Source organism: Glycine max, chromosome 12 (assembly GCF_000004515.6).
Source record: "Glycine max cultivar Williams 82 chromosome 12, Glycine_max_v4.0, whole genome shotgun sequence".
In the NCBI taxonomy this organism is placed as follows: Eukaryota; Viridiplantae; Streptophyta; class Magnoliopsida; order Fabales; family Fabaceae; genus Glycine; species Glycine max.
This window is the reverse complement of record NC_038248.2, coordinates 37,610,593-37,636,216: the sequence shown is the minus strand read 5'-3', so window position 1 is coordinate 37,636,216 and position 25,624 is coordinate 37,610,593. Positions and strand designations below refer to the sequence as shown.

The following is a 25,624-nucleotide window of genomic DNA, read 5'->3' as shown; positions in this document are numbered from 1 at the left end:
TGTTTTTTTTTTTTTACAAAAAGGCCCCTTTATAAAAAAAACTCGAAAGGTGCCATTGTTTCAGCAAATTGGGTGTGGAGAAGAAGAGCACGTCCAACGCCAACGGAAATTCCTACTCTTTCATTCGGAGACAAAGCTCGACGTGGTGGATTTTCCAACGGCAACTCTTTTTCCTTTTTATTTGTTTTTTGTTTTGCATTCAAAATTGATGTATTAAGGTCTGATTCAATTTTTTTCAAGCTTATAGCATCAGGTCCGAATCCGATTCAAAATTTTGTAGTGTTTTTTTGAAAGTAAATTGATTTCTGATGCCAAGTTTTCTTGAAGTTAATTTTAGTCCTTACTTTTTTATCTGAGTTTAGAACTACTTAGTTATTCACTCAAGGTGCTTGTGTGATCATTTGAAATTTGGAGTGTGGGCATCTTGAATTTTGTTAGCTTGTCTTATAATTTTTTTACCATTATCTGAACTCAGTCGATCACCTCACCAAGTTCAACAACATTCCATGTTGTGATATATACATTTTCTTTTTTAAAAACATTGTCTTCATTTTCATATTTATAAAAGAAAAAAACTATATGAAATTTTGGTAATTTTGTGCTAGATGGAATCAGATCAGAAAAATATGAAGATTGTTAATCATTAATTATTAATGTTTTAAATCGCATAGAAAGAACAAGTGTTGTTAGTGTGCTCCCATTGTTCAAGCTCGAGTTCCCTTGTGAAACCAATTTTATTCTTTCAATAATCAAGTGAGCTCCTTTTTTCGAAACTCAAATACTTCTATTTATCTTATTAATTTCCAGTTACTGACCATTTTTTCTTCACATAAAAAGATTGATAGATGGATCAAGGGAGGCAGGTATTCACAGTGGACCTTCTTGAACGATATGCTGCAAAAGGGCGTGGAGTTATCACTTGCATGGCTGCTGGAAATGATGTCATTGTGATTGGAACCAGCAGAGGATGGGTCGTCAGGCATGATTTTGGGGTTGGCAATTCAAATGGTGAAGTTTCAAATAATTTTTCAGCTTTCTATTCCTTGGATACGCACTTTCCAATTTCCATTGATTTTTAAATGGTAGAAATGAATTGTCATTTGACATCCCATTGATATGGGTATTTCAAATTCAGTAACCTTTACATTTTGAATGTCAAATTTGGGGGTTTGATTGTAATTTAACATAGATATAGAATAGGGTCACTTTTTTAATGATTCGTTTTAGGGTTGTTGATGGTGGTGTATACTCGAGCTTATGCTGGGATTTGGAGTTGTCTCTTGTGCTTTGATATCCTGCTTCTTCAATAGGATTGATGGAAGTCTGATAACTTGTCTGTTTGGAGTGTAGAGATTGATCTCTCCGTGGGTCGTCCTGGGGACCAGTCAATCCATAGGGTTTTTGTTGATCCTGGAGGGAGTCACTGTATTGCCACTGTAGTTGGTCCTGGAGGAGCTGAAACTTTCTATACTCATGCCAAATGGACCAAGCCACGAATTTTGAGCAAGCTGAAAGGTCTTGTTGTAAATGCCGTTGCATGGAACAAGCAGCAGATAACTGAAGGTAGTTTTTGATCACTTATTTGACTTTTGCCCATTGCTTGTTGATTTATTTACAACAAAGACTTTCACATATTCTTCAGCTTGAGGTTTTGATTAAACTTTTTAAAATACAGTTTCCACAAAGGAAGTCATTCTTGGGACAGAAAATGGTCAACTTCATGAGTTGGCTGTGGATGAGAAGGACAAGAAAGAGAAGTATATCAAGTTTCTCTTTGAATTAACAGAACTTCAAGAAGCTTTTATGGGTTTGCAGGTATATCGTTTGTCTGTTTACTGTTATAGGTTCTTTTTTCAAGATAATGTCTATGGTTTCATCCCATTTTTGAGGAATTTAGAGTCTGTTTTTTTGTCCCAAATGCGAATAAGGCATTCAATTTCTGTTCTGGTTCTTGTCCATTTTGCTCAGATGGAAACAGCTAGCATGATAAATGGGACTAGATACTATGTGATGGCTGTTACTCCTACTCGGCTTTACTCTTTCACTGGAAGTAAGTTAAATAATATAAATTTCCACATTTTTGTTTTTTTTTTCCCTTTATGTTTTGATATTTGAGTAACATATCCATACTTCCATTTTTAGTATTAAAAAAATGTAATATAATATATATGAACAGGTAATTACCGTTATATGTTCTAAAACACGATGTCCTTGTTCTATCACATTATTGAAGATTAATCTTGGGCTCTATCCTTTTACATTATACCCTTCATTATATTCTAAAGTTTAATTTTTACTGATTGTTATACAAATTTAGACTGTTTTTTCAGGTTATTTAGATCGTACGGTGCATTTTATGGAACTTCCTGGTGACATAGCAAACAGGCAAGTACTCTCCCTCTCTCTAAAATAATACTACTACTGTTATTTCATGGGAACATTCTACATAAAATGTAAGTGGTCTAAAAGCTGAAAATTGCTTTATTTTTTACAGACTTTCACATTTGTTGTTTGTATATGATCTATCCCTTCTAAGATTTCATTTTATTGGGTATCTTCCAGTGAGTTGCATTTTTTCATCAAGCAACGAAGAGCTGTACATTTTGCATGGCTTTCTGGTGCTGGTATGTACCATGGTGGCTTAAATTTTGGAGGACAACAAAGGTAGTAGAGAATTACTTGACTTTGTTGTCTGTTTCATCAATAATAGATATTGATTCAGATCATGTTTGCTATGTGGGTCATGATTCTGCAAACCTCATTAGTCATTTTATAACATGCTATATGTGCTTCATGAATGGTTCTTATTGTTGTTTTGTGAATCCTTCCATATTCACCTTTCTCACACTTTTGACAGCTCTTCAAGTGGAAATGAAAATTTTATTGAGAATAAGGCTCTTTTGGACTACTCCAAATTGTCTGAAGGAGCTGAAGTAGTTAAACCAAGTTCAATGGCTTTGTCTGAATTCCATTTCTTGTTGCTTTTAGGGAATAAGGTCAAGGTGTGTATGCACTTATATATCATAGTTTTGTTTACATCATAGTGTCTGTGCCATGCGCGATCTAAATTTTAAAGAGTTTTATCCATGCTAGCTAAATTATTTGAACATTTATAGGTTGTAAACAGAATTAGCGAGAAGATCATTGAGGAACTTCAGTTTGATCAAACTTCTGATTCAGCCTCTAAGGGTATTATAGGATTGTGTAGTGATGCCACGGCTGGTTTGTTTTATGCATATGATCAAAACTCCATCTTTCAGGTTTGTGTTCTTTGAATGCTGCAGCCTTCTGAATTGTGGATCTAACTGGCTTGGTTGTAATTGCTGCTACTGCTGCTGCTTCTACTGTATTTAATATTTTAGTAGGTGTCTATCAATGATGAAGGCCAAGATATGTGGAAAGTATATCTTGACATGAATGAATATGCTGCTGCTTTAGCAAACTGCCGTGACCCTTTTCAAAGGGACCAAGTATATTTAGTCCAGGTACTGTTCACTTGCTTTATTGTGCCGCCCATGAAATAGTTTGTAACATAAATTCATGTATTTTATATTTGCTACAAGACTGTAGTTTGGTGTTTGATTGGAATAATTTGTGGTGCAGGCTGAAGCTGCGTTTTCTTTTAAAGATTATTTAAGAGCTGCTTCTTTCTATGCCAAAGTAAATCTTCTTTTTAAGTTCACTATTTTGGTATCTTTAGTTTGTTATATTTATGCAGGAACTTCCTTTGCTTTTGTGACACTTGATTACTTAAAAGTAATTGTGCTGCCCCTTGTGATTTTGATTAATATATATTTAGTGGTGAACTGGACTCTCATGCCTATAAACTTTTAACACTAGTACACTACCAAATCCTGGTCCAATTATACTGAAAATTATGCATAGATATTATTATGCATCTTTTCCTAATGAATCTTCTTCAAACTGGGAGATCCATGCGTAAAACTGTCATGACTTTTTCATTAAAGAAACATCACTCCCTGAAGATAGGCCACTGAATATTTTAGATGAGTTCTGTTTATAAATTGAACTTTGGAGGTGTAGAATTTTTTCACAGCATCATCTTTATATACAGTGCTCAATTTTGAGAATTTGGTGATAATTGTGAGTGTTTTTTACTGAATCAATGTGCATATCATGCTGTCAAAAGTAGTAACACGAATTTGTTTTGATAATCCAAAAGAAAAAAAAATCTGACAGGAATATGATTTGCAGATCAATTATATTTTATCATTTGAAGAGGTCACTTTGAAGTTCATTAGTATTGGTGAACAGGTACTTTTCATGTTGCTGGTCTTTAAATAAGAATTATATGGCTGCAATGTTTGTCAATGTGTGAATTTCTTGAAGAGCTTATGCTGTAATTTTGTTTTTCAAGAAGAAAATCTTTTCACATGTACTCTTCTCTATTTCATTCTTCTTTTGCTTCTAAAACTTATTTATAAGTTTGATAAATGGTAAATTTATGTTGTATCTTAGAATTTTCTTATGTGCATTTAATCTTTAGAGTTATTGCTTTCCTATGTGGGCATATGCAAACTGATTTGAATTGGTTAATCTTGAATTTAATTTTTAAATTCTTGGATTTTACATTTGACTCATGCTTATACAAATTCACTAGTTTCTTTCTTTTTGTAGGATGCTTTGAGAACTTTCGTACTGCGGAAGCTTGATAATTTAGAAAAGAGTGACAAATGTCAAATAACAATGATATCCACCTGGACAACTGAATTATACTTGGATAAGGTTCTACATTCTTGACACTTGGAAGGAAATTTAGTTTCCTATTTTTATTTCTTTATCTCATTTTCTATGAACAATGGCATGACAAACCTTATATAGTTATATCCAAATTTAAACTAGAATGGTGCTTATTTCTGTATATGTTCTAAAAGAACCATGTTTTCCACAAACTCTTATTGTTTCACTTATTTGTACATGGTTCATGAAGAGTAAGTGATAGGTCTAAGAATGTGGGTTTGAGCCTAACTCAACCCCAAAAGCTAGTTCATAGGGTAAGGATTGTTCCTTACTTATATATTATATCTTGGCACTATCTCTAGCCGATGTGGGATTTGGATTTTTTCCAATAATAAGAAAAAGAGACAATGAAAATTTAAAGTATCATATTTGAGTAACAGAAATGAAGAGCAAAAACTGCCAAGGATAGTTCCCTCATGCCATAAGCTAAATACTGAAACAAACAAAGAATAAGAAAACAATGATCCCGTCTGTAAGTGTGATAAGTGTTAACTCGTTGACAAGTTTATCAAATGTCCAAGTAATAAAAACTCGGAAGTCCGAGTGTCGATTTCCACAGGGACTTTGTTTTATATTTGTGTTGGATAATTTTCAATTTATAAGAGAAAAAAATAAAATAAGATATATAAGATAACTTTAAAAGAATAGAGTATAAAATAATAACTATTAATAGATAACAAAAGAAATAACATGGAATTCAATGGAATGAGAATGTTAGGACCTAGCATGCCTTATTTGCCTAAGATGTATTATTTGTGATTTTTCTCTATCAATCAGGTGAATTTATCCTACCCACATCTATTAGAATACTTGTCCTTGATGTCTCTTGATGACAAGCCTATTTTACTTATCTATCTCCCAAATGGCTTTGCAAAGAGTCAATAGATAAAATGCATGAAATTCTAATTCTAGATGCTTGCTTTGATGCATGGGCATAATGCAATCACTCTATGTCTAACAATGATTTTATTAAGATACCCCTTCCTTTTAGTTCTATTAGAAATTATCTCCTATTGAGCGACTAATTTCTAAAACAGATGTATGCAAAACTTTCCTTGTTTTTCTATTAAGGACTACCCTCTGTCGAGCACCTAACGCCTAAAGATGATGTAAGGATGAATGATGCATGAAATTAAAAGTAAGAAAGGAAAATAGGAAAGAAAACACCTGTTTGCATTGATAAATATGAAGTGTACAATACATCTTTTGACTTTTTAGGCCTGTCAAACCCTAACTAAGGGTTTAGCCTCTCATAGCTATAAGGGACCTTACACTAGCAAAGAGGTATAAGAATTGATGGAGGAGAAGAGATGAAAAAAGGGAATAGAAAATAATGAAAGAGAAGAAAGAATTCCCTAAGGGAGAGTTCTCAGGCTTTAGGTGTGTATTAGAGTGCTCTGAGATTCAGTGTGTCTTTTCTCCTTGGCTTTACTCCCTTTTTGTAGTTGCTGGAGTGGACTTGAGCTTGATGCAAAAAATCTTTCTTATTTATATTTTTAATATTTTCTGGATCTTTTTTATTTTAATCCTTCCTTTTCATATCTGCAAGTTATAAATAAAAAAAATATTAATTCCTATCATTTAAGCAAAAAATAATTGCTAAATAAATATTTTTAAAGATATTTTCAATATATTTTTATTATAAAAAATAATTCATATTTAGCAGTTATCAATAAGAAAACCATTATGAACTGCTTAAGCATGTAGTGGAAGTTAAATATAAACATGTTTGTATGAAAAGCAACAAACCCTGACCTTCTGTGTGAAATAACCGATTTGCGTTACCAATGCTTGGTGGGTGTTTGGTTTCGTGTTGTACAACAATATATCGCAACCCACAACTACTATATATATCTTTCACGCTTTAAAATTGATTTGACATGAAAAAACGAATATACATGTGTTCACAACATTAATCCAACCAAACACATGATAGTAAATCAACAATGCTGATACTCATTTATGCTTTAGATTTTTTGTTGTTGAAAAGATGGGTAGAGCTAGGGAGCAATTTCTGATACTTTTCTATGGCTTTAGGCAATTAAATGACTACTTCAGTTGTTTTCTTTAATATTTATCCTGTGAGTTTATAGATATTTTTTGCATGCAAATTAATTTGGGTTTTCTATCTTGATCTTTTAGATAAATCGACTGCTCTTGGAAGATGACTTTGCATCAGAGAATAACAATTTAGAGTACCAATCAATTATTAAAGAGTTTTGTACTTTTCTCAGTGACAACAAAGATGTATTGGATGAAACGACTACAATGAAACTTTTAGAAAGGTAGTAGTTGATTCTTGATATGCCTGCTGAATGTTTTTTGGCTGGACATTAATTCTTGGTGCATACCTGTTTTCTTCAATTTTATTTATAAAATTCTGGTAGTTTGTGTATACGAAATTCTCTCAAGCACAAGTTATTTCTTATACAGTTAAATTCAACAAAAAATGCAGGAAAAATAATGGATGTGCTTTCGTGGGCAGAGTGGAGGGTCCAGATCCATGTTTGTTTGTGTTGATTAGTTTTGTAGTTTTTTGAGATTTTAAAAATTTAGTTATCATAATAATTTATTCAAGAGGAAACTTTTCTAAAATGAGGAGACCCTTTGCGTCTACAAAGTTTGAAGATGACAAGATTAATATATTAGTTATTAGCCACCTAGGTTCAGTGGTGATGACTCCATCCCTCTGCCTTGATCTGGTATTGCAGCTTTTCAATTTCACATCCATTACATGTGTTAGTCATATTGGTGTCATTTTGCAGAATGTGTTACATTTTATGAACAATAAAAAAAGGTGTAGTTTCTTGGTATGAATTATGATGTGTATGGGTTAGAGTCCATTGACAGCAATGTAAATCAAATTTAATTTTACACCAGTGATGAACTTTTTATAGGATCGTAAAATCTACTTTGGATTGAAAATTTGTCTCGTGGCCATAAAACTTTTTATTATGTCTAGATCTTCTGTATTACATCAGTATATATAAGTTGTCAAATGTTATTTATTGTGAGTAGAACTCACTAATTTTGTCTTTCAACATGATAAGCACACAAGCACTTGGGAACCCTACCTTATAAGCTAGTTGTCAACAGGGGGAGAACCAAGCCACTTAAGTATGCCACCGAGCATCCCATATTACTCGATGTGGGACTTAGGGACCCCATAATACCCTAGTCCCTATCATAGCCCCACTCCTAAGAGTCAATGTCCCAGTGGCTTTGCACTCTATGATGTATTGATGTTTCATCAGTCTTTCTGGTCAGTCCCTCCTTTGGCAACCAACTCCGATACCAATTGATAAGCATCCAAACACTTAGAAGACCCTCCCTTAAAACCAGCTGTTAAGGGGGAGAACCAAACCACTTAAGTACTCCATTGAGTATCCCATACTACTTGATGTGGGACACCCAAGTCCCTTGCACAATAACATAATATTTTATTGTTTATCATATCAATCCAAACAGAAGTAGCACTCCAATTTACTTAGTGGTTTATTTCCTTGTGATTTTTTTTTACCAGAGCTAGTAATATATTATACAGAGATTAATCTTATATAATTTTGCTTTTTGCAATTTTCTACAGTTATGGAAGGGTTGAAGAATTGGTATATTTTGCTAGCTTAAAAGGGCAGTATGAGATTGTAGTTCACCATTACATTCAGGTGCCCTGATTCCACTTATGTTCCATGTCATTTTGGTTATATATCCTTTTCATTGCTCTTACTTTCTGTGTTTTTTTTCAAGCAAGGAGAAGCAAAAAAAGCATTGGAAGTGCTTCAGAAACCTTCTGTGCCTATAGATCTTCAGGTATGATTCAACATTTAGGATTTGGGATGTGAATCATGTGATAATCTATTTGGGACTGTAGCCTCACAATCTTTTTTGAGAAATATTACATGTAATAGACTATATTGACTGTCCTATGCAGTATAAGTTTGCTCCAGACCTTGTTGCCCTTGATGCATATGAAACTGTTGAATCGTGGATGACTACAAAGAATCTGAACCCAAGGAAACTGATTCCTGCAATGATGCGTTATTCAAGTGAACCACATGCAAAGTACTCCGTATTTGTATTTGCATTTTCAATCAGTTAAATGTTTCAGTCAGAATTGTGTTCACCGATTTATTTATTTATTTATTTATTTTGTGTGTTCTCAGTGTCTCCCTTGTGACAGATTTCGTAAATTTATTGATATTTTGTTTTGGAATTTTAAGTTCATTTATGTCAACTGTTTTCACATGCAGGAATGAGACACACGAAGTCATTAAATATCTTGAATATTGTGTTCATCGATTACATAATGAAAATCCTGGAATTCATAACCTGCTACTTTCTTTATATGCAAAACAGGTTGTGTGGCTTGCTTTATAATCCATGATCATGCACTTCTGATGTGGTGATTATAAAGGGTGTTTCACATTCCTATTGTATTATGATATCATCTATATTTATGTATAGAACGTATGTTATGTGTACCTGCATGTGAACAAATGGATGATATATCAATCATCCATGCTTGTGAAATTTTCATAAGGAATTGGTAATCTCTGCTTAGTCCATGCTATGCATCTTACACCTTTAAACTATTTAACATCAATTTACTTGTTTTTTCACTTCTCATATACATAAACAATAGCTCCTCTTTACTGTATAGTGCCATTGATCAAAACTGAAATGACAGATTCGTACTGCAATTTAAGCATATTTGAATCTCCTAGGATCAAATCAAATTGTCTGTTTTTCCACTCTTGTATGAAGACAAAGATCATATTCTTCATTGTATGTTTGTCTTTCATTAAAACTGACATCAGGTGATTGGGATCTAAATTGTAAATGTAAATTGAACACGAGCCTCCAGGGAAATATTTTATGGAAATTCTAACGTGTGACTTTTCTTTGACAAATCAATTGAGGTTTGATTGAGTCTTAAAGTTGTCTCATTTCTTGACTAGATATGAAGGAATTTACGACTTCCTGGATCTGTATGATGTTGAAAATAGAGCCTATTTATGTATTTGTTCTATTTTTTTATTACTCAGGAAGATGATAGTTCACTTCTACGTTTCCTACAAAGCAAATTTGGGAAAGGACCAGAAAATGGTCCTGAGTTCTTCTACGATCCTAAATACGCCTTGCGTCTTTGCCTCAAGGAAAAACGAATGCGTGCATGTGTTCATATATACAGTATGATGTCAATGCATGAAGAAGCAGTTGCTCTTGCCTTACAGGTGAGACTAATATGATGATTGTTGTGTTCCAACTTTACCACTGCTTCAATACAAAAAATGGTGCATCTTAATTAGAAATACTTGCTTTACGAATGTTCTTCATTGGTGATATTTTTCACTTGTAGTCATATCTTATGGGGATGCTGCAAGAGCAACCAATTTTAACACATGTTTTATTCTTTATGCATTAGAAGTCTTAAGGAATAATTCATAAATAAGGCCCAAAAGTACATTCCTCTGGGGATTTTTCTTCTCTTCTCATCCCTTTCTCCACTGTGGCTAGAATAAGTAAGTGTTCTTGTATAATATATAGTTCTCTCAGAGCCACGTTTTTGAAAAAGAAGTACAACATATCCAGTTAGAAGTTTTTTAAATCTTAAATAATTTGACATCCTAACAACGAAATAAGAATAAGCCTTTAAATATTTTGAAGGGATTTTTTTTTTCATTTTTTAAGATTGATTCTTTCATGCTAAATCACTTTTCTGTATTAGATTGATTCAGAGCTTGCTATGGCCGAAGCTGATAAGGTTGAAGATGATGAGGATTTGAGAAAGAAGCTTTGGCTCATGATTGCCAAGCATGTTGTTGAACAAGAAAAAGGAACTAAGAGGGAAAACATAAGGAAGGCAATTGCATTTCTTAAAGAAACTGATGGCCTGCTAAAGATAGAGGATATATTACCATTCTTTCCAGATTTTGCCCTGATTGACGACTTCAAGGTACAGTTATTTTTGCTTTGTTTTTGCCATGTTGATCGACAATTTTCAACTCTGATAATCTTATCTAGTGATGCTTACAAGTTCAATTGTTTTATTATTATTATTATTATTATTACCTGTTGAAATTTAGATATAATATACTGGCTTCTTTTTGGAATATTAACTAAAGAAATCTCATGTGAAGTCATTTGTCTACTTGTTTTGGGTAATTGTAATTGGTTTTCTTAAACTTCCATTGGTGAATATCTAAATTTATGCAGGAGGCTATCTGCTCATCATTGGAGGATTACAATAAGCAAATTGAACAGCTGAAGGAAGAGATGAATGATGCAACCCATGGTGCTGACAACATCAGAAATGATATCAGTGCACTTGCTCAAAGATGCACTATTATTGATCGAGATGAGGAGTGTGGGGTATTGCCCTTCCTGATATATGTTTGAAAAAACTGCACCTGCAGTTTTTAAATTGTGCAGTTGTTTACTTTTTAGTTGCGTACTGTATATATATATATAATCCTGCCTAGGTTAGCTTTGCTATTCTTAGCCGGTCCCAAGCCCGGATAAAAGGAGAGGGTTGTGTTAGGCTTTCGACAGTCAACGTAAAACTTTGTTGAATCTCTATGACATGACTGTATATATATATATTAAAAGATCTATCTGCTTTTGTTTTTCTGATTTAGTTTGCTGAATTTATCCCCTCATTTGAAATGATTTTAATCTTACTCCCTAGGTTTGTCAACGAAAAATTTTAACAGCTGGCAGGGAATTTGGCACGGGCCGTGGCTATACATTAGTAGGCCAAATGGCACCTTTTTATATCTTTCCATGTGGACATGCCTTCCATGCAGAATGCCTGATTGTCCATGTGACTCGCTGTACAGTTGAGACCCATGTAAATATACTACTTTTTTTCTCATATTTGTCATCTCATTGTGACTATTTCACGTTATGCTACTTGAAAGTTTATTGTTTTCAGCAGTATCTGCAATAATAATAATTAAAACCAATAAGTTTTTTGCTTCAAAATAAAAATACCAATGAACTGCACATTGTTTCAGATGAGTTGAACACTGATGTGATTGTGAGATGCCAATGTAAGAAAGTTGAAAGGACACAATGATCTGATCTTTAGCTGTTTAACATAAAAAAATTGGATAGCTTTGAGGGGTGATATCCTAACTTCTTTGATTGTTGCTGACACAAATACACTGTAATCGAGCATGAAAATGCTGTTTGTAGCCTCAAATTTGGGTTACTACATTGGTCATAAATTGACAATGTTGTAAGTTTTATATCTTAAAGAAGTTGTATTCATTAATTTAATTCTTAAGTGTAGTCATAATTGTCAGAACCTTGTTTGCATGCCGTCAAAATGTTGTCCCCACCTCAAACCAACATATTCTTATTACCTCCAATATCGTCATTCAGATTGAATCTATTGGGAAATGTTGCAGGCTGAGTATATACTGGATCTGCAGAAGCAACTTTCTTTGATGGGCAGTGAAGCAAGGAGAGAATCCAATGGTACCCTTTCTCCAGAGGAGTCCATTCCTAGCATGACCACTATAGACAAGGTTTGTTCAGAACTTTCTTTCATGCACCAGGTAACATGTATCAGTAGGTGACGGCAGAAATTTGTTGCTCAATATTACATTTTTCTTGCATTGAAATTTAGGCTTCAAATTCCTCTTCTTGTTCTACCATTACTATTTTCATGGGCTGTGATTATTGACAACTTTGATTTTTAAATATTCATTATCTTTTGAATTCTGCATGTAATAATTCAGAGGTCTTTTATATCCTCCCTCCGTCTTATTTTGTTTAACGTTTTAGTAAATTTTTTTGTTCCATTTTCATTGTCATTTTACAATATCAATGAAACATTAAACATTTAACATTAAAACAATAATTTATGCATAAGCTAATTTGTAGAAGCTCACTCATATTAGTTTCTCCAAAAGCTTATCTTTAACTTATACAGTAGCAAATTTTAGCTTATAGAGAAACGTATTTCATTTTTTCTTTTAATATTCTTCTACTAGAAGTGTTTATGGAGAAATTTATCCAAACAGATCAAATATCTTTAACCATTTACTATAGAGTGAGCAAATAAAAAAAGTATAGATGAGGGATAATCTAATTAATATGAAAGACAGGATATGCTAAGAAATTGCACAAGAGTTTTTATGAAGTTTAAAACAACCATTATTTTTCTTAATTCCTGTGCCAAAACCATAAACGTCAAACAAAATGTGACAAAGGAGTACTTAGCTGCTGGAATCGCTCTTTAGGCAAGCATATATGTACTTATTAAGTTCATTGGGAATGAAAGAAGCTACTTTTGTGTGTTGGCATCTTTGTGAACTTCACACTGTGGTGTCAAATGCTTGTACTTTGATGGACTTGAACTAATAATTATATGTACTCATGTCAAATTATGAGCAGCTCCGATCACAACTGGATGATGCTATAGCTAGTGAATGCCCATTTTGTGGTGACCTGATGATCCGTAAGATTTTTTTGCCTTTCATCAATCCTGAGGAAGAGCAGCATGTGCTATCATGGGAGATAAAACCAAGCTCTGGAAGCCAGAGAAATAGTATCTCGTTACCTGCATCTGCATGAGTTGTAATATGCTTGCCTTGTGTGAATAACGTTGCTTTGTAGTATAGGACACTATTGATTGTCCAAGTTCCTTGCTAGTTGCAATATGTTGTTTGGTTATGAATGCCTGAATCCATATTCTTGTTTAATGTACTTTCTGTTCCTTTTTGTGATGCCATTGGCTCTAATTTTCTGATTGCCAAAGGAAATTGTTACACCCCAATACGCACCACAAATCCTGTACCTTGTTGTAACTTACGGTTGTCTATTTTTGTTACTAGAAGGTTTTGAAAGTTCTTTTCTTTTTTTTTTGTTAACAATTTTTTTGTGTGGTTATAAGTTCATTTAATTTCCTGGCTATATATTGTTCTTCCTTTCGTCTATTGAATACAAGATGCAATTCCTTAAAGAGTTTTTATCGTATTCTTCAATTAAATCAGAACTTCACCTCAATTAATCTTCAACGTAAATATTTAGTAATTTCAATTTTAATTGAAAAAGATCAAAAGCACCCTTTTATTTAGGGAATACTCACTTTCTCTTTCTACCAAATTGTGCTTAATAAAACAAGGAAGTCAGACCCAGACTGCACCTTGCATTCAAATAACAAGTGATCAATCATCATTTTAATTATTAATCTAGTTTTAATTGATGCCCGAGTTAGAAGAGTCTTCGCAAAATCTAAAGTTTTGGCTAAAATTTGCCACTATGGGTCATATCTAAAATTTTGCTGTACTTGGGGACTCTTGGAAGCAGATGTGTAAACTTTATCATTATGGATCTGAATGAACTCAAGGCGGAAAATGCCTTATCAACTTCTGATTCTTGGAAGCATCTGTATATGTTCAAATTTTATTTAGTTCAACTTATGAATTTAAGATAATAATATAATTTTCATATTCCAATCATGATTGCTTCATTCTCAATGATTTTTTCCTTGTAAAACTGTTTCTTAAAGGACCTTTTCTTCAACTCAAACCTTGACCTGAAAAATACAATACTTCAGAAATTATTGGTAAAGGCATCTCTAGTATTTTGTTTAATTTTACCCGAAATTGACGATTAATAAAAGGGAATCAGAGTGAGTTTGTATAATTTTAGGTATTCTTATTAATTTCAGATCTCATCATCTCCATCCACTCGGGAGTGGGAAAAACTATTTTTATCCTCTGTACACATACATCCACACATAACCTATTTACAAGATCAGAACATTCCAAGTTTTTCTCTCCAACCGAGTCATCCGATCTGACTCGGTCAGGTCAACTCAGATCCGAACCCGACCCGGGTCACTTTCTCCGGCCACCACTTCAATCTCCACCGTTCATAACGCCACGTGTGGTTCAGCCCTGACCCCAGCAGCTCAAGTACATCACTTTCCTCAGAGAGTCGTCGGCTTGCCTCACCCTATTCTCCACGTCGGAGCTCCCCGCCACCGAGCCGGCCACGTCAGATCCCACGACGCCGGAAAGAGGCCGGAGATCTGACAGGGCTCCGCCGGAGAAGAGGCGGCTCCGGTTGTGGTGGATGGAGGTGAGCGCCGTCTTGCACTTGTGGCCGGGATCGGTGTGGCCCTGCGCCACCGCCACCGTCGCCGCCATCCAAACACGGTTCAAGTAACTCATATTTTTCTCCTCTTTGTTTGCAACACAACACAGCACAATTCAAAGAAACGTTAGTAGTGAAATGAATGAGATGAGGAAGGGGGAATTTATAGAGGAAATGAGAACCACTTGGGATATGATTTTCTGTATAATACTCATTTTCTGGTGGGCCCCATTTTGTACCTAAGCGCTTATCTTTTTTGTTAATTAATCCATATTATAGATTTCTTGTATCATTGTAGAATGTTTTTTAATGGTGGTACTTAGATTCACTAATACTACTATTTCTTGTAAATCTTTCCATTATTTATTAAGATAATATCAAATAAAAAAATCAAATATATTTTTATTTAATAACATATTTTTATTTCTTAAATTTATCCAGAAACATGTGTTGTAAATTTTAACAATGACTAAAATTACATCACTTTTGATATACGAAAATTAAAAATATATTAATTTTTTTATTGAAATTGAAATAATTGTATTTTTGTTTTACTTTTTAACTTCTTCTTTTTTTTTACAAATTTAATTCTCTACTATTTTAATTTATCTGTTAATTTAACATTTAATATCTAAGAAAAATATTAATGTGATATTTTACATGTCAATACATTTATACGGACATGACATTATTGTATTTTTATTAAATATAGATATCAAACTAATAAGCAGATGAAAATTGTTCAGCTAAAATAATAGAAGATCTTGCATAAAAAGTAAACACAGGATCAAATTATTAAAAAATAAAATAAAATAAAGAAAACTTGTACTATTATACAGTTAAAATTTTATAAATTAATAATATCAGGACCACCAGAGAAATTTATTAATTTAGAGAGTTGTTAATTTATCGATAAATTAATAATTATTAATTTAAAGAATTTTTAAGTAAGTATTTATGGCGGCGAAGATATTGTGGGTACTATCATTGAGAAAGAAGATAACGATGAAGATGATACGATGTCTTTGGAGCTTGTTACACGAAAGGAAACACTATGACATCGAACACTCTTCACAACTTTATGATACAATACAAAAATATAACATATGCAATAAAACAAGTTAAAGATGAACTCCAAATAGACTTGAACTTTAAAGGAAAACAGACAACTATTGAATCATATTTCAATAGAGGTAATATATTTTTTCCCGTTTCTATGAATTATTAATTTATGATCTTCTTGGGACCAAAAATTATAAAGAGATCTCACGAAAAATTATTATCTTATTATTTTATCAAATTTTTCAATTTTTTACATTGATTTAAGTTGATACCAGACAAATTTATTATTTTAAAAATTTTATTAATTTATTAAATATTAATTTAAAGAGTTTCTACTATAATATAATTAAGGATTAATTGTGAGATTAGTGAGTGAGAGGAGTGGTGGTTCCAGGAAACAGGTGGTGGACTTATCCGAAAGAGATGTAATTGTCACTCATGACTCATCTTTTGTCTCCAATTGTATTTCAGTGATCAGTCATTTTCCTGACATGAATGTCCCTTTCTTTATTCTCTCTCTTCAATTCTTCGCGGGTCGTGGGTCCCACCTCTTTGTCCTTTCCGAGACTCTGGCCCATGAAGTATTGTTGTTTTATGCAGGGGTAATTTAGTCCTTCAATGCAGGACCACTTTTTCTTTTTAGTTTTTACCCATTTTTAATTGATTTGATTGTATACGTGTTGTACGTTGAACTGTGGCAATGACACGTTGAAGTTTAAGGGATGATGGGCCTGAAGTCCGATGAATGATCCATTTCTTTATGGGCTCCGGAAGGGCATCACGTGCGAGTGCATGGCTCGATGGACATTTCCTAGTTCATTACTATCCTCTGTGTCAGTAGCCACTTCATTAGACCGTATCAAATTGTTATTGGGTTAGGGGTATTGTTGACCGATTCAGATCAATTTTTATTAAATTCAGATTCAATTTAGTTAAATTTGATCAGTTTCATCATGTTTGATTTTTATAAATTTTTTTAAACCCAACTCATTCTAATAAACAGTTTAGTTTGGTTCGGATTAATAAATTATCTATTTAAATTTGATTTTTATTTCTTAGAATTATTATTTTATATCATGATTCATTCAAATATCAATATAATTAACATAATATTATCAAATGTTTAAAAGTAGTAAAATTGATTCATTTAATATTATAAGAATTTTCAACACGAGTAACATCAACACTTACATATCTAACACTTTGAGTTTTAATATTAACAATATTTAAAGTTAAACCAAACAACTTTAAAAAATTTTATCAGCTCGATTTTGATCGGATTTATAAATATAAACCTGTGATTGAGTCCGTACACAAATGGTTGTAATCAGTTTGTTTTAATTTTGACCCAAATATATAAATGACTCAACTCGTACATGAACGATTTTAATCAGTTTGGTTTTGTTTTGATCCAAATACATAAATGACTCAATCTAAACTGTTCGGATCGATTTGAATCAATTTAAATTCATGGATGACCCGTATTAGTGAACACCCTAGTTGGGATAATTTACCAGGAGAACAAAAAAATAATATAATTTTTTCTATAAATATTTGGCGTATGTTCAGGATTTAAACTTGCTACGTGTACCTTGCAACATGAACTTGTAAAACTAGCTAGTTTCGTTTGTACTTGGATGCACACGTTCAGACAGAAGGCAAGTTGGTTGTCAAGCTAATCAGCTAATACAATCATATGCAGAGAAGACAACATTATAGCTAACATGAGGGAAAGTGAAAACTAGAGATAATTAAAGAGGCACTTCTGAGTATCCGCTGGTTTTACGACGAGGTCCAAAATCCATGTGCATGAAGCTACAAGAATTGTAAGAAAGCACGTTGTTTTGTTATTGAAGGTGGCCTATTTTTGTGCAATGAATCTCAACCTTAGCTTCACCATTTTATGCTTTGAGAACGATTCAATTCTATGCCATTTATGATATTCTGCGGTTCCAATAATCCAAAACCCGCAGCCTTTGCTTCCTCCATTTTTATTTTTTACCACCAAAATTTTAATGAAATTATTTAATATCACACTACTATTAGTATAATAAAACTTCACATTTAATAATGAGAAAAAATGTTGTGTACTTACACAATATTATTCAATTACAATTCATCATATGATAAATTTATTAACTTTTAAAATAATTATTTTAAAGTAATTTAAAAAATGATTTGTAATTAAATGACAATATAAAATTATTTAAGCTAAACTCTTTAATTATACACTATTTTCACTATTATGCTATTCATTTTAATTTTACACTATTGTTTAGTCTTTAAACAAAAATTATAAGAATTCAAAATTTACTAATATAACTTAAAACTATAATTACCTAAAATTATAGTCTGTAAAATTAAAAAAAATACAAAAATCAAATAAACATTTTTTTGTCATTTTACATTTTCTATCTAATTTTATTAAATATTTTTAACTTAATAAAATAGTTTAACAACCTTTAGCTTTTCAATTAACTTTTTAATTTTCAATTAACTTTAGAAGATGAACTTATATCTTTCGTCCAAAATGTTGGGAATTCAAGCAAGAGATGATCCTCACCGTTCATTCTGTAATGAAATGTTTTTTATTAACATATTATAAGTATGAAATATTTATTAAAAAAATATAAAGAAAACATAGTTGACAATCTTTACTATTGTCTCCTTTTCAAATAACGTGTTTTTAATATTAATTTTGTATTGAAATGTATGCCACCACAGTTAAGATTCAAAGCAAACGGGCACTAAATTGTTTAATAAAAACACATCAATAATTATTCTTCTATAACATCTAATACTCTACTTCACATGGCATAGCTGCTGCTCCTTGATATGCCATAATAATAAGCACTTAAATATTGTACTTTAGAAAAAGGAGATATGCTCACTTTTTTAAAGTGGACCTGCCCACTTTGTGGATGTTAAAAGACTAAATTACCTGTTAAATCAGCATGTTTATACTATATTAAAGATATATAATGACATGCCCCTAAAAAAGGTATATAGAATGATAGGGACTGCTAGCTAATTGTCTATTAATTAATTTTCCTGACTGATTTAAACCACTAGCTTCTTTCTTTTAACAGAAAAAGAAGTATAAAATCTCTTCATTTGATCTCCAAGTGAAGTGATATTATATACATTGCTTAATAATAATAATAATAATAATAATCCTTGCTATTTTGGGCCAATTACTATTGTTAACTTTTTACCAGTAATTACCTTTGTTGTTTCAGAAATTAAGACCAAATCTTTTTTAAATGAAAGCTTTTCGTTTATAATACTTGCACAACCAGATATAATTAATAATTTAATACAGTACGTGTTTGTAAAGAATTTAATAACAATGGATTAAGCACTCTCACCACATCTAACATCTAAAATATGCACAAGCTATGGACGTGGATCCCTTGGATTCAAAGGCAGAAGCAAACATTCTGATAAAAGCCAAAGCATTTCTATTTCTGGAATGTTGCAATATTAGTATAACCAAATCATGTAACCAAAAAAAGTATGACCAAATCAAAGGAGAGATGGGAGATCATTTAAAATGCGCATTCCACTGTCCCCAACTAATGTATAATGACATGCCCTAAAAAAAGATATATAATGATAGTGACCCCTAAATCTATTGATTAATTTTCCTGACTGCTTCAAACCACTAACCTCTTTTTTTAACAAAAAAGAAGTAAAAGATCTCTGATTTCATTTGATCTCCAACGGATAAAGCTAAAGCTTTGTATATAATAATAATAATAATAATAATAATAATAATAATAATAATAATAAAAGCATCCTTAGTAATAAACAAAGAATAAGGAGATTATGATGTTATAGCCGCCATCGATCATGGATGCTACCAACTTTGTTTTCTCTCACCCGATTAATAATGGCTATAAACAACTAATGACTTACCAATATCAAAACTATTTTAATATAATTAATTATATTGATCCATCGTTCAAAAGAGGCAGAAATATGTTAAAAGACACGAATACTCCATATACTTCTAAAACAAACAAGCTATCTATAACTCCTAAAAAAAAGCTATGTACAAATTATAGATTATGATGTAAAAGTACAATTAAGTACAGGTGATTATAGTATTAATTCACTCGCATTTAATATCACAAACATAATTGAAAATAAAAATGAAAGGATTTCATTATTGCATCATAGCAATTTTCTAGATCAGATCAGTGAGCTATGAATTCAATTTCAGAACATAAATTGAAGAAAATAAGGGCTTACACAACAAAAAGGAAGAAAGAAATGCTTTACACTGAATCAACACCTTGGACCTGCTGTTGAGCCAAGTATCTTTCTCTTCTTTCTTTCTACATAAGGAGCAAGCGAGCAGAATATGAGAAAAATGGAAAGAAAGCATCCCATACATAAACAAAGAGTTTAACATCTATGCTATGTTAGTATAAAAAATTTACATGGTCAACTAATAAAAAATCTTGGTAAGTATAACTTTTGAGATAATTATTATAAAAGTCAACAAAGTTATCATATATGATAACTTGTGATTGGATGACAAGATGAAATGTCTTTACTTTGTCAGTTCATATACTATGTATTCAAACAAAAAAATGTGTTGAAACAAGTGTCTAACCCATTCGTCTATAACAAGGCCTTCCCCAGCAACACGGGGACCTTTCTCCTCTGGCGGTTTCTTTCGTGCTTCAAGTGCAGCGTCGGCCTCGGCCAACATTCGTTTAAGCTTATCCAGGACCTTTAAGAAACAACAGCTTTCAACTACAATGCCACATAAAATGGTAGAGGTTATATGACAAGTTTGAGATATAGAGTCTTACAGGACTAGGCCTTTCAGGGTCCAGAAACATAACCCGCAGAATTTGCTCTATTGCCACTTGATCTCTTTGCTCATCAAACTGTAGGAAGAATCATGTGACGTTTACATTTTAGATTCCCATTTTCTTCCAGCATTGAATGCATGATCTATTTATTCAAGAAACCAAAGCATTTTTGTCCTAAATGTTCAAAGTATTTGAAACACATAGACTTGGCTTATTTGTCATTGTAGGAATAAATCTATGAATTGCAAGACATGCCTGCAAAAGATGAATTATGAAAAATGATTTTGTGAATAAGGTCAAACCTAATACTTGCAATCAGTTTAAGGCTTTTTAGACGTATTCTTCATTGTTATCTATCTTTAATTTGACAATTGCAATGAAAGTAGGTTGTGTAGTGAGTTTAGTCAAAAGTTGTAATGCCAGCAATAAAAAACTGTTTGACAAGATATTTAATTTTTAATACCGTAAGCATAAACCTTAAATGAAATGCATTAAGAGTAGAATACACTGGAGAAGACAGTTCATATAAAATTCAGTTATGACAATAATTGTGTGAACAGAATCAGGAAATGTTCATGAATAAATTCAAGTGTGACGCAAGTCAGAATACCAGTCACAGCAGCCTCACAAAAGTATCTAATATAGATGTGAAGACAACAAATCAATAAGCTACACTGACTCAAGTCTCCAGAAAGAAAGTAAAATCAGGTCATGGAAATACATAAAGGTTCCAGAGCCTCCTTCTACTTCCAGTAACTAACACACGTGCCAAATTCCCATTTGTACAAAATGAAATCTCTTTGAAGTATTTATAAGCAAAAAATATTTTAAGAAATTCAAAAGTAGTCACATGAAATATTATTTTCTTGTTGATTCAATTTTCTTGATAAAAATCTTGGGTTAAACTAACTTTTTCAGTTTTTCCACACACAACAAAAAAGAAAAAACGGATTTTAGGACATAAAACTTTAATTAGCTCAAGGACAGAAAGAAAGTTTTAACTTCATCTTACATAAACAAGCAAAGATATAAATAAAAATGGCAATGATGTTGATGCCAGATATCATGGAAAGGAGCAATAATACTTTACCAGTTCCGGTACATAGTCCATTTCACCTTGCACTTTTAAGCTCATAATTTTAAACTTAACCTTGCTTTTTTTATCAATTGATTTCTCATTGTTCTCAGGTGGCTCCACAAACTTGAACACTGCCAAATATGTAAGAGTTGTAAGAGGATTCACCAAATTCTAAGCATTTGACTATGTTTCTTAACACAAGTTTAGAAGCAAAAATTACCAGTGGCAATAATACTTTCACCAGGGGCAAGAATACCCCCAGGAGGGCGCATATAACAACTCTTGGGTGCAGTTGTTTGAAACTAAGACAAAAGAGAACATCAACATTAGTCGTAACCTAAATAGTGGATAAAAATTGGAAACCAAAAAAAAAAAAAAAGGCATTACTATATAACTAGGCAGTGTACAAGAATGGAAGTGTTCATATCATCCTATAGAAATATGCCATGAAACCCAATATGAAGAAGGTCACGATCAACTGTTACATCTCCTATCCCATAGTTACTAACTTACTATAGTAATTTAGAAAAATTTTCCCAAGATTTTGAAACTGTTTAATGGGAAACTCCCACGATGAAAACTTTCTCAATGTTCAAAAGCAAAGCTTCTTCTCCAGTTTTGTCCCAGCTGTTGAGGCAGTATAGACTCTAAGAAATATTGCTCACACAAAATTTCTAATTTCCTATTATGTTTGTTGAATACAATGAATGACAGAATTAGTCGCCAATTCACCGTATGGAGTAACATGATGATAATGTTGTGTCACACATCATTTCTGAATACAGTAAAGTAATGACAAAAAAAATATAATTGGAAGCATAAACCACACCTTGAAAGCTACATGAGACTTGCAAGTGTTTTTAATTGCGATTGCACTCCTAACTTGCTTACCAGGTTCATCTTCAAAATCAAAACAAAGTCAAGTCACATTATATCAGGCAAGGAAAAACCTAACATCCACTGCAAACAAATCATATTCTTGATTCCACTTCCACCCATCATAAGAAAGCTTACCTTAAATATAGTATAACACTAAAGCAAGGAAAAAAAAACAGAATGCACGAATGTGAACGTTAGCCATGATAACTAAGAATAGAACAACCCATTCATAAGGGTCTTCTAGAGAATAAAAATAATAAAAACCAAACAATTAAAACAAAACATGAATTTCACTAGAAATCCAAGCCAAAAACGAGTAATTCTAAATCTCCTTATAATATCTCCCTACCAATCCTCCTGCTTGCTATATATAGTAAATATTGAATAATTTTTTTTATGTTTTCAAGACATTATATGTATTTACTTTTTCATTTAATATTGTTCTATAAAATATAATTAAAAAAATTGTAAGCGAGCATAACATTACTCATGAGAAGATAATCCTCCAAAAAAGATTCCATGACCAAAAAAGTTTCAAGAGACACATACATGGAAAGTAGAGCTTGTTGGAAGGATCAAGGCGGAGCCTCCTCTTTGTAGGGAGCAGAGACTTGGCCACAGATGAAACTGTTGTTGAAGAATGATGACTGGATCTATCAACAGATTGAGCATTATTCTGACTTTGCTGATGAACATTGTGCATGTAAGACATGGAAGAAGAAGAAGGAGTATGAGTTGTTTGCCAAAATGGCATTCTACAAAAACTCCAACCCTTCCCATCAGACCCTGATTTTTCAGTCTCCACCTCCATCCCCACCGGGAACTGCCACTTCCGGCAACTGGGTCTCAGAATTGCTTGCAAAGTTTCAAGCTTTCTAGTTAATAAGTGAAGGGCCTGAAGGTAGATTTGGTAGTTGTAGCAAAAATACTATGTGGGTTGTGTGGTGTCTGTTGGTAAAAAGCACTAGAACGTAGTAAGTCCGATAAAACGCCGAGGTTGTTGAATTGAATGTGACCTTTGGCTTTGGTTGTGTTGTGTGTTGATTTACAACTTTATTTTTTTCTAGTTTTGTCGAAAACGGTGGTAGTTACTGCGTACTGGTTAGTACCTTTATGAGTGAGACAATTTGGTAGCAGAGAGAGAGAGGTCAATTTTACTGTGATGGAATGCACAATTGGGTTCGGACTCAATGGTGCGAATATTGTGTATTTGATTTGTGTGTTTGAGGTCCGGTTGTTTGGTTATGGATTCCCTGGCTTTACAGTTGGTTGGATTCTACCGTCTCTGCAATCATTTGCTACTTCTTTTCAACATTTCCACATGTAAGATTGGCATTCCCACCTTTTCCGTATCCACTGGTCATTTCTGAATAAGTCTACTTTTACACTGTGTTCGATCGGTGGTGTGGATTGAAATGAAAATAAAAAATGAAAGTAAAAAATAAAGTTGATGTTTGATTCTTTGTCCAAATTGTCGCCACACAAATATAGAGACAAATTCAACAGTCTTATGCAGAATAAACACAAAAAAGAAAGATCTTAATTCGTTGGCAAACTTACATTTAACTTCGCAGACGTGTTTAAAGTTATTTGATTTAGATGAAATAAAAATAAAATATTTGAATTAGAATTACAAAGTAAATAAGAGAAAAAACAAAAATTAAATATTTATCTAATTCTCATTTTACTTCAACTGTCATTTTTTTCTATGAAAACTTTTTTTAAAATTAAAAGGCATATAATCGATAATGTCCACATTTCGATTGTATGTCTGTAGTAACTTTAAAAAAATAAAAATAAAATAGAAGAATATGATGGATTATATCTTTATGCATAATCTACTATGTGCTTATATGCTTGTGAAGAGAACTTGCGGGGTAAAAGCCACAAACTATTTGAAAATAAGAAAAATAATGGCTCACAAGTATACAGGCAGGGGCTGTTTTGAAACACACAAAACTTTTATACATTTATTGTTTCTTTCACCTCAATTTTTTAGGTGAAAGAGTATTCAGTGGGTCTCATCTTTTTAAAACTTTTACCTTTGAATCAATCGAACAGTACAACATGGACTATCTACTTTCATCTCCTTGCAATGTTGTTCACCTTAAGCCGAATCTAACAAAGACCTAGATTAACTTTATAGAAAGTATTTTTGGAATAATTCCAATCCATTATAATAAATTTTTATGTTTATCCACTAAAATCTAAACATGCACTGAATAAGTGTATTTGTAATTAAGATATATACAAAATGACTGATATAAAAAAAATGACTGTCGTTTAATTTTGATACAACAACAAGATAAAAAATAATTATACTGTCGATAAATAATATGATTTTAGATTATGCTTATATTCCTGTTAAGCCATTACACTTTCTGTTATGTTTGACAAAAATAATTAAAAGGCTAACTTATTTAAAAGTTAAAAAATTAACTTATACATAAAAGTTATTAAGTTAATTTATTAGGTCAAATAATTTTTTCAACAACATAATCTTCAACTATTATAATAAAAAAGGGATCTTTTGCTAACGTTTTTTTTTTAAGTATATCTATGTGTTCTTTTCGTTGAAAGTAGTTTTGTGGGGACTTTTTCTAATTCACTTCTCTACAAAGATAATTTTTCACATTAGTTATTCGAATGAAAAATCTCTCACTAAATTATATTTTATACACATTCTTATCCTCCAAACTAATTTGATAACCACTACAGTAACCCTTAATTTTTGCAAAAGTAAGTTGGAGGAAAAGCAAGGCAACACAAACATGCACCGCTTGGGATATTTAAATAGTCATGTATTAAAATCGGAATCTTTACTTTCTAAAAGGTTTCTTAATTTTAGTTGCTGACGATATTTCAGAATTGGGGTTACTCAAATTGACATGTAATGAACATCGCATTT

The 25,624-nt window shown here is 32.3% G+C and overlaps 3 protein-coding genes across 6 annotated transcripts; 1 reads left to right on the top strand and 2 right to left on the bottom strand.

Moving 5' to 3' along the window:
* The first annotated feature begins 24 nt into the window (after nucleotides 1-24).
* LOC100818056 (vacuolar sorting protein 18) lies at nucleotides 25-13,496 on the top strand. Of its 4 annotated transcripts, XM_014765042.3 has the most exons (25): nucleotides 43-145; nucleotides 672-753; nucleotides 838-1,008; nucleotides 1,351-1,563; nucleotides 1,676-1,815; nucleotides 1,969-2,050; nucleotides 2,331-2,385; nucleotides 2,563-2,664; nucleotides 2,858-3,002; nucleotides 3,117-3,260; nucleotides 3,366-3,485; nucleotides 3,604-3,660; nucleotides 4,216-4,275; nucleotides 4,639-4,746; nucleotides 6,904-7,046; nucleotides 8,348-8,426; nucleotides 8,509-8,571; nucleotides 8,693-8,823; nucleotides 9,012-9,117; nucleotides 9,807-9,995; nucleotides 10,490-10,717; nucleotides 10,978-11,133; nucleotides 11,450-11,611; nucleotides 12,174-12,293; nucleotides 13,165-13,496. In XM_014765042.3, exons 3-25 carry the CDS (start codon nucleotides 846-848, stop codon nucleotides 13,342-13,344), a joined length of 2,946 nt encoding a protein of 981 aa, XP_014620528.1. In that variant the 5' UTR covers nucleotides 43-145; nucleotides 672-753; nucleotides 838-845; the 3' UTR covers nucleotides 13,345-13,496. The 4 variants fall into 4 exon arrangements, with proteins under 4 accessions (XP_040863531.1, XP_014620528.1, XP_014620526.1 ...); XM_041007597.1 differs by lacking the exon at nucleotides 672-753 and having other exon boundaries at nucleotides 25-160; XM_014765040.3 differs by having other exon boundaries at nucleotides 51-753.
* Nucleotides 13,497-14,409: 913 nt separating this feature from the next.
* On the bottom strand, nucleotides 14,410-15,152 carry LOC100817529 (uncharacterized). The gene has a single exon (XM_003540296.3). It carries the CDS (start codon nucleotides 14,946-14,948, stop codon nucleotides 14,667-14,669), a length of 282 nt encoding a protein of 93 aa, XP_003540344.1. The 5' UTR covers nucleotides 14,949-15,152; the 3' UTR covers nucleotides 14,410-14,666.
* Nucleotides 15,153-20,075: 4,923 nt separating this feature from the next.
* Nucleotides 20,076-24,108, bottom strand: LOC100816998 (vesicle-associated protein 4-2). Its single transcript, XM_003540295.3, has 7 exons — nucleotides 23,266-24,108; nucleotides 22,667-22,737; nucleotides 22,058-22,139; nucleotides 21,850-21,968; nucleotides 20,757-20,834; nucleotides 20,555-20,674; nucleotides 20,076-20,273 (listed from the first exon to the last, which is right to left on the bottom strand). Exons 1-7 carry the CDS (start codon nucleotides 23,525-23,527, stop codon nucleotides 20,214-20,216), a joined length of 792 nt encoding a protein of 263 aa, XP_003540343.1. The 5' UTR covers nucleotides 23,528-24,108; the 3' UTR covers nucleotides 20,076-20,213.
* Between the last annotated feature and the right edge of the window lie 1,516 nt (nucleotides 24,109-25,624).

Coding starts and splice junctions, on each gene's coding strand:
- LOC100816998 (XM_003540295.3), bottom strand. CDS start 23,527: ATGGAGGTGGAGACTGAAAAATCAGGGTCTGATGGGAAGGGTTGGAGT. Junction 20,675..20,756: donor ACCCTGAAAGGCCTAGTCCT/GTAAGACTCTAT, acceptor TGTTTCTTAAAG/GTCCTGGATAAGCTTAAACG. Junction 20,274..20,554: donor GCCTTGTTATAGACGAATGG/GTTAGACACTTG, acceptor CTCCTTATGTAG/AAAGAAAGAAGAGAAAGATA.
- LOC100818056 (XM_041007597.1), top strand. CDS start 846: ATGGATCAAGGGAGGCAGGTATTCACAGTGGACCTTCTTGAACGATAT. Junction 1,564..1,675: donor CAAGCAGCAGATAACTGAAG/GTAGTTTTTGAT, acceptor TTTAAAATACAG/TTTCCACAAAGGAAGTCATT. Junction 11,612..12,173: donor GCTGTACAGTTGAGACCCAT/GTAAATATACTA, acceptor GAAATGTTGCAG/GCTGAGTATATACTGGATCT.
- LOC100817529 (XM_003540296.3), bottom strand. CDS start 14,948: ATGAGTTACTTGAACCGTGTTTGGATGGCGGCGACGGTGGCGGTGGCG.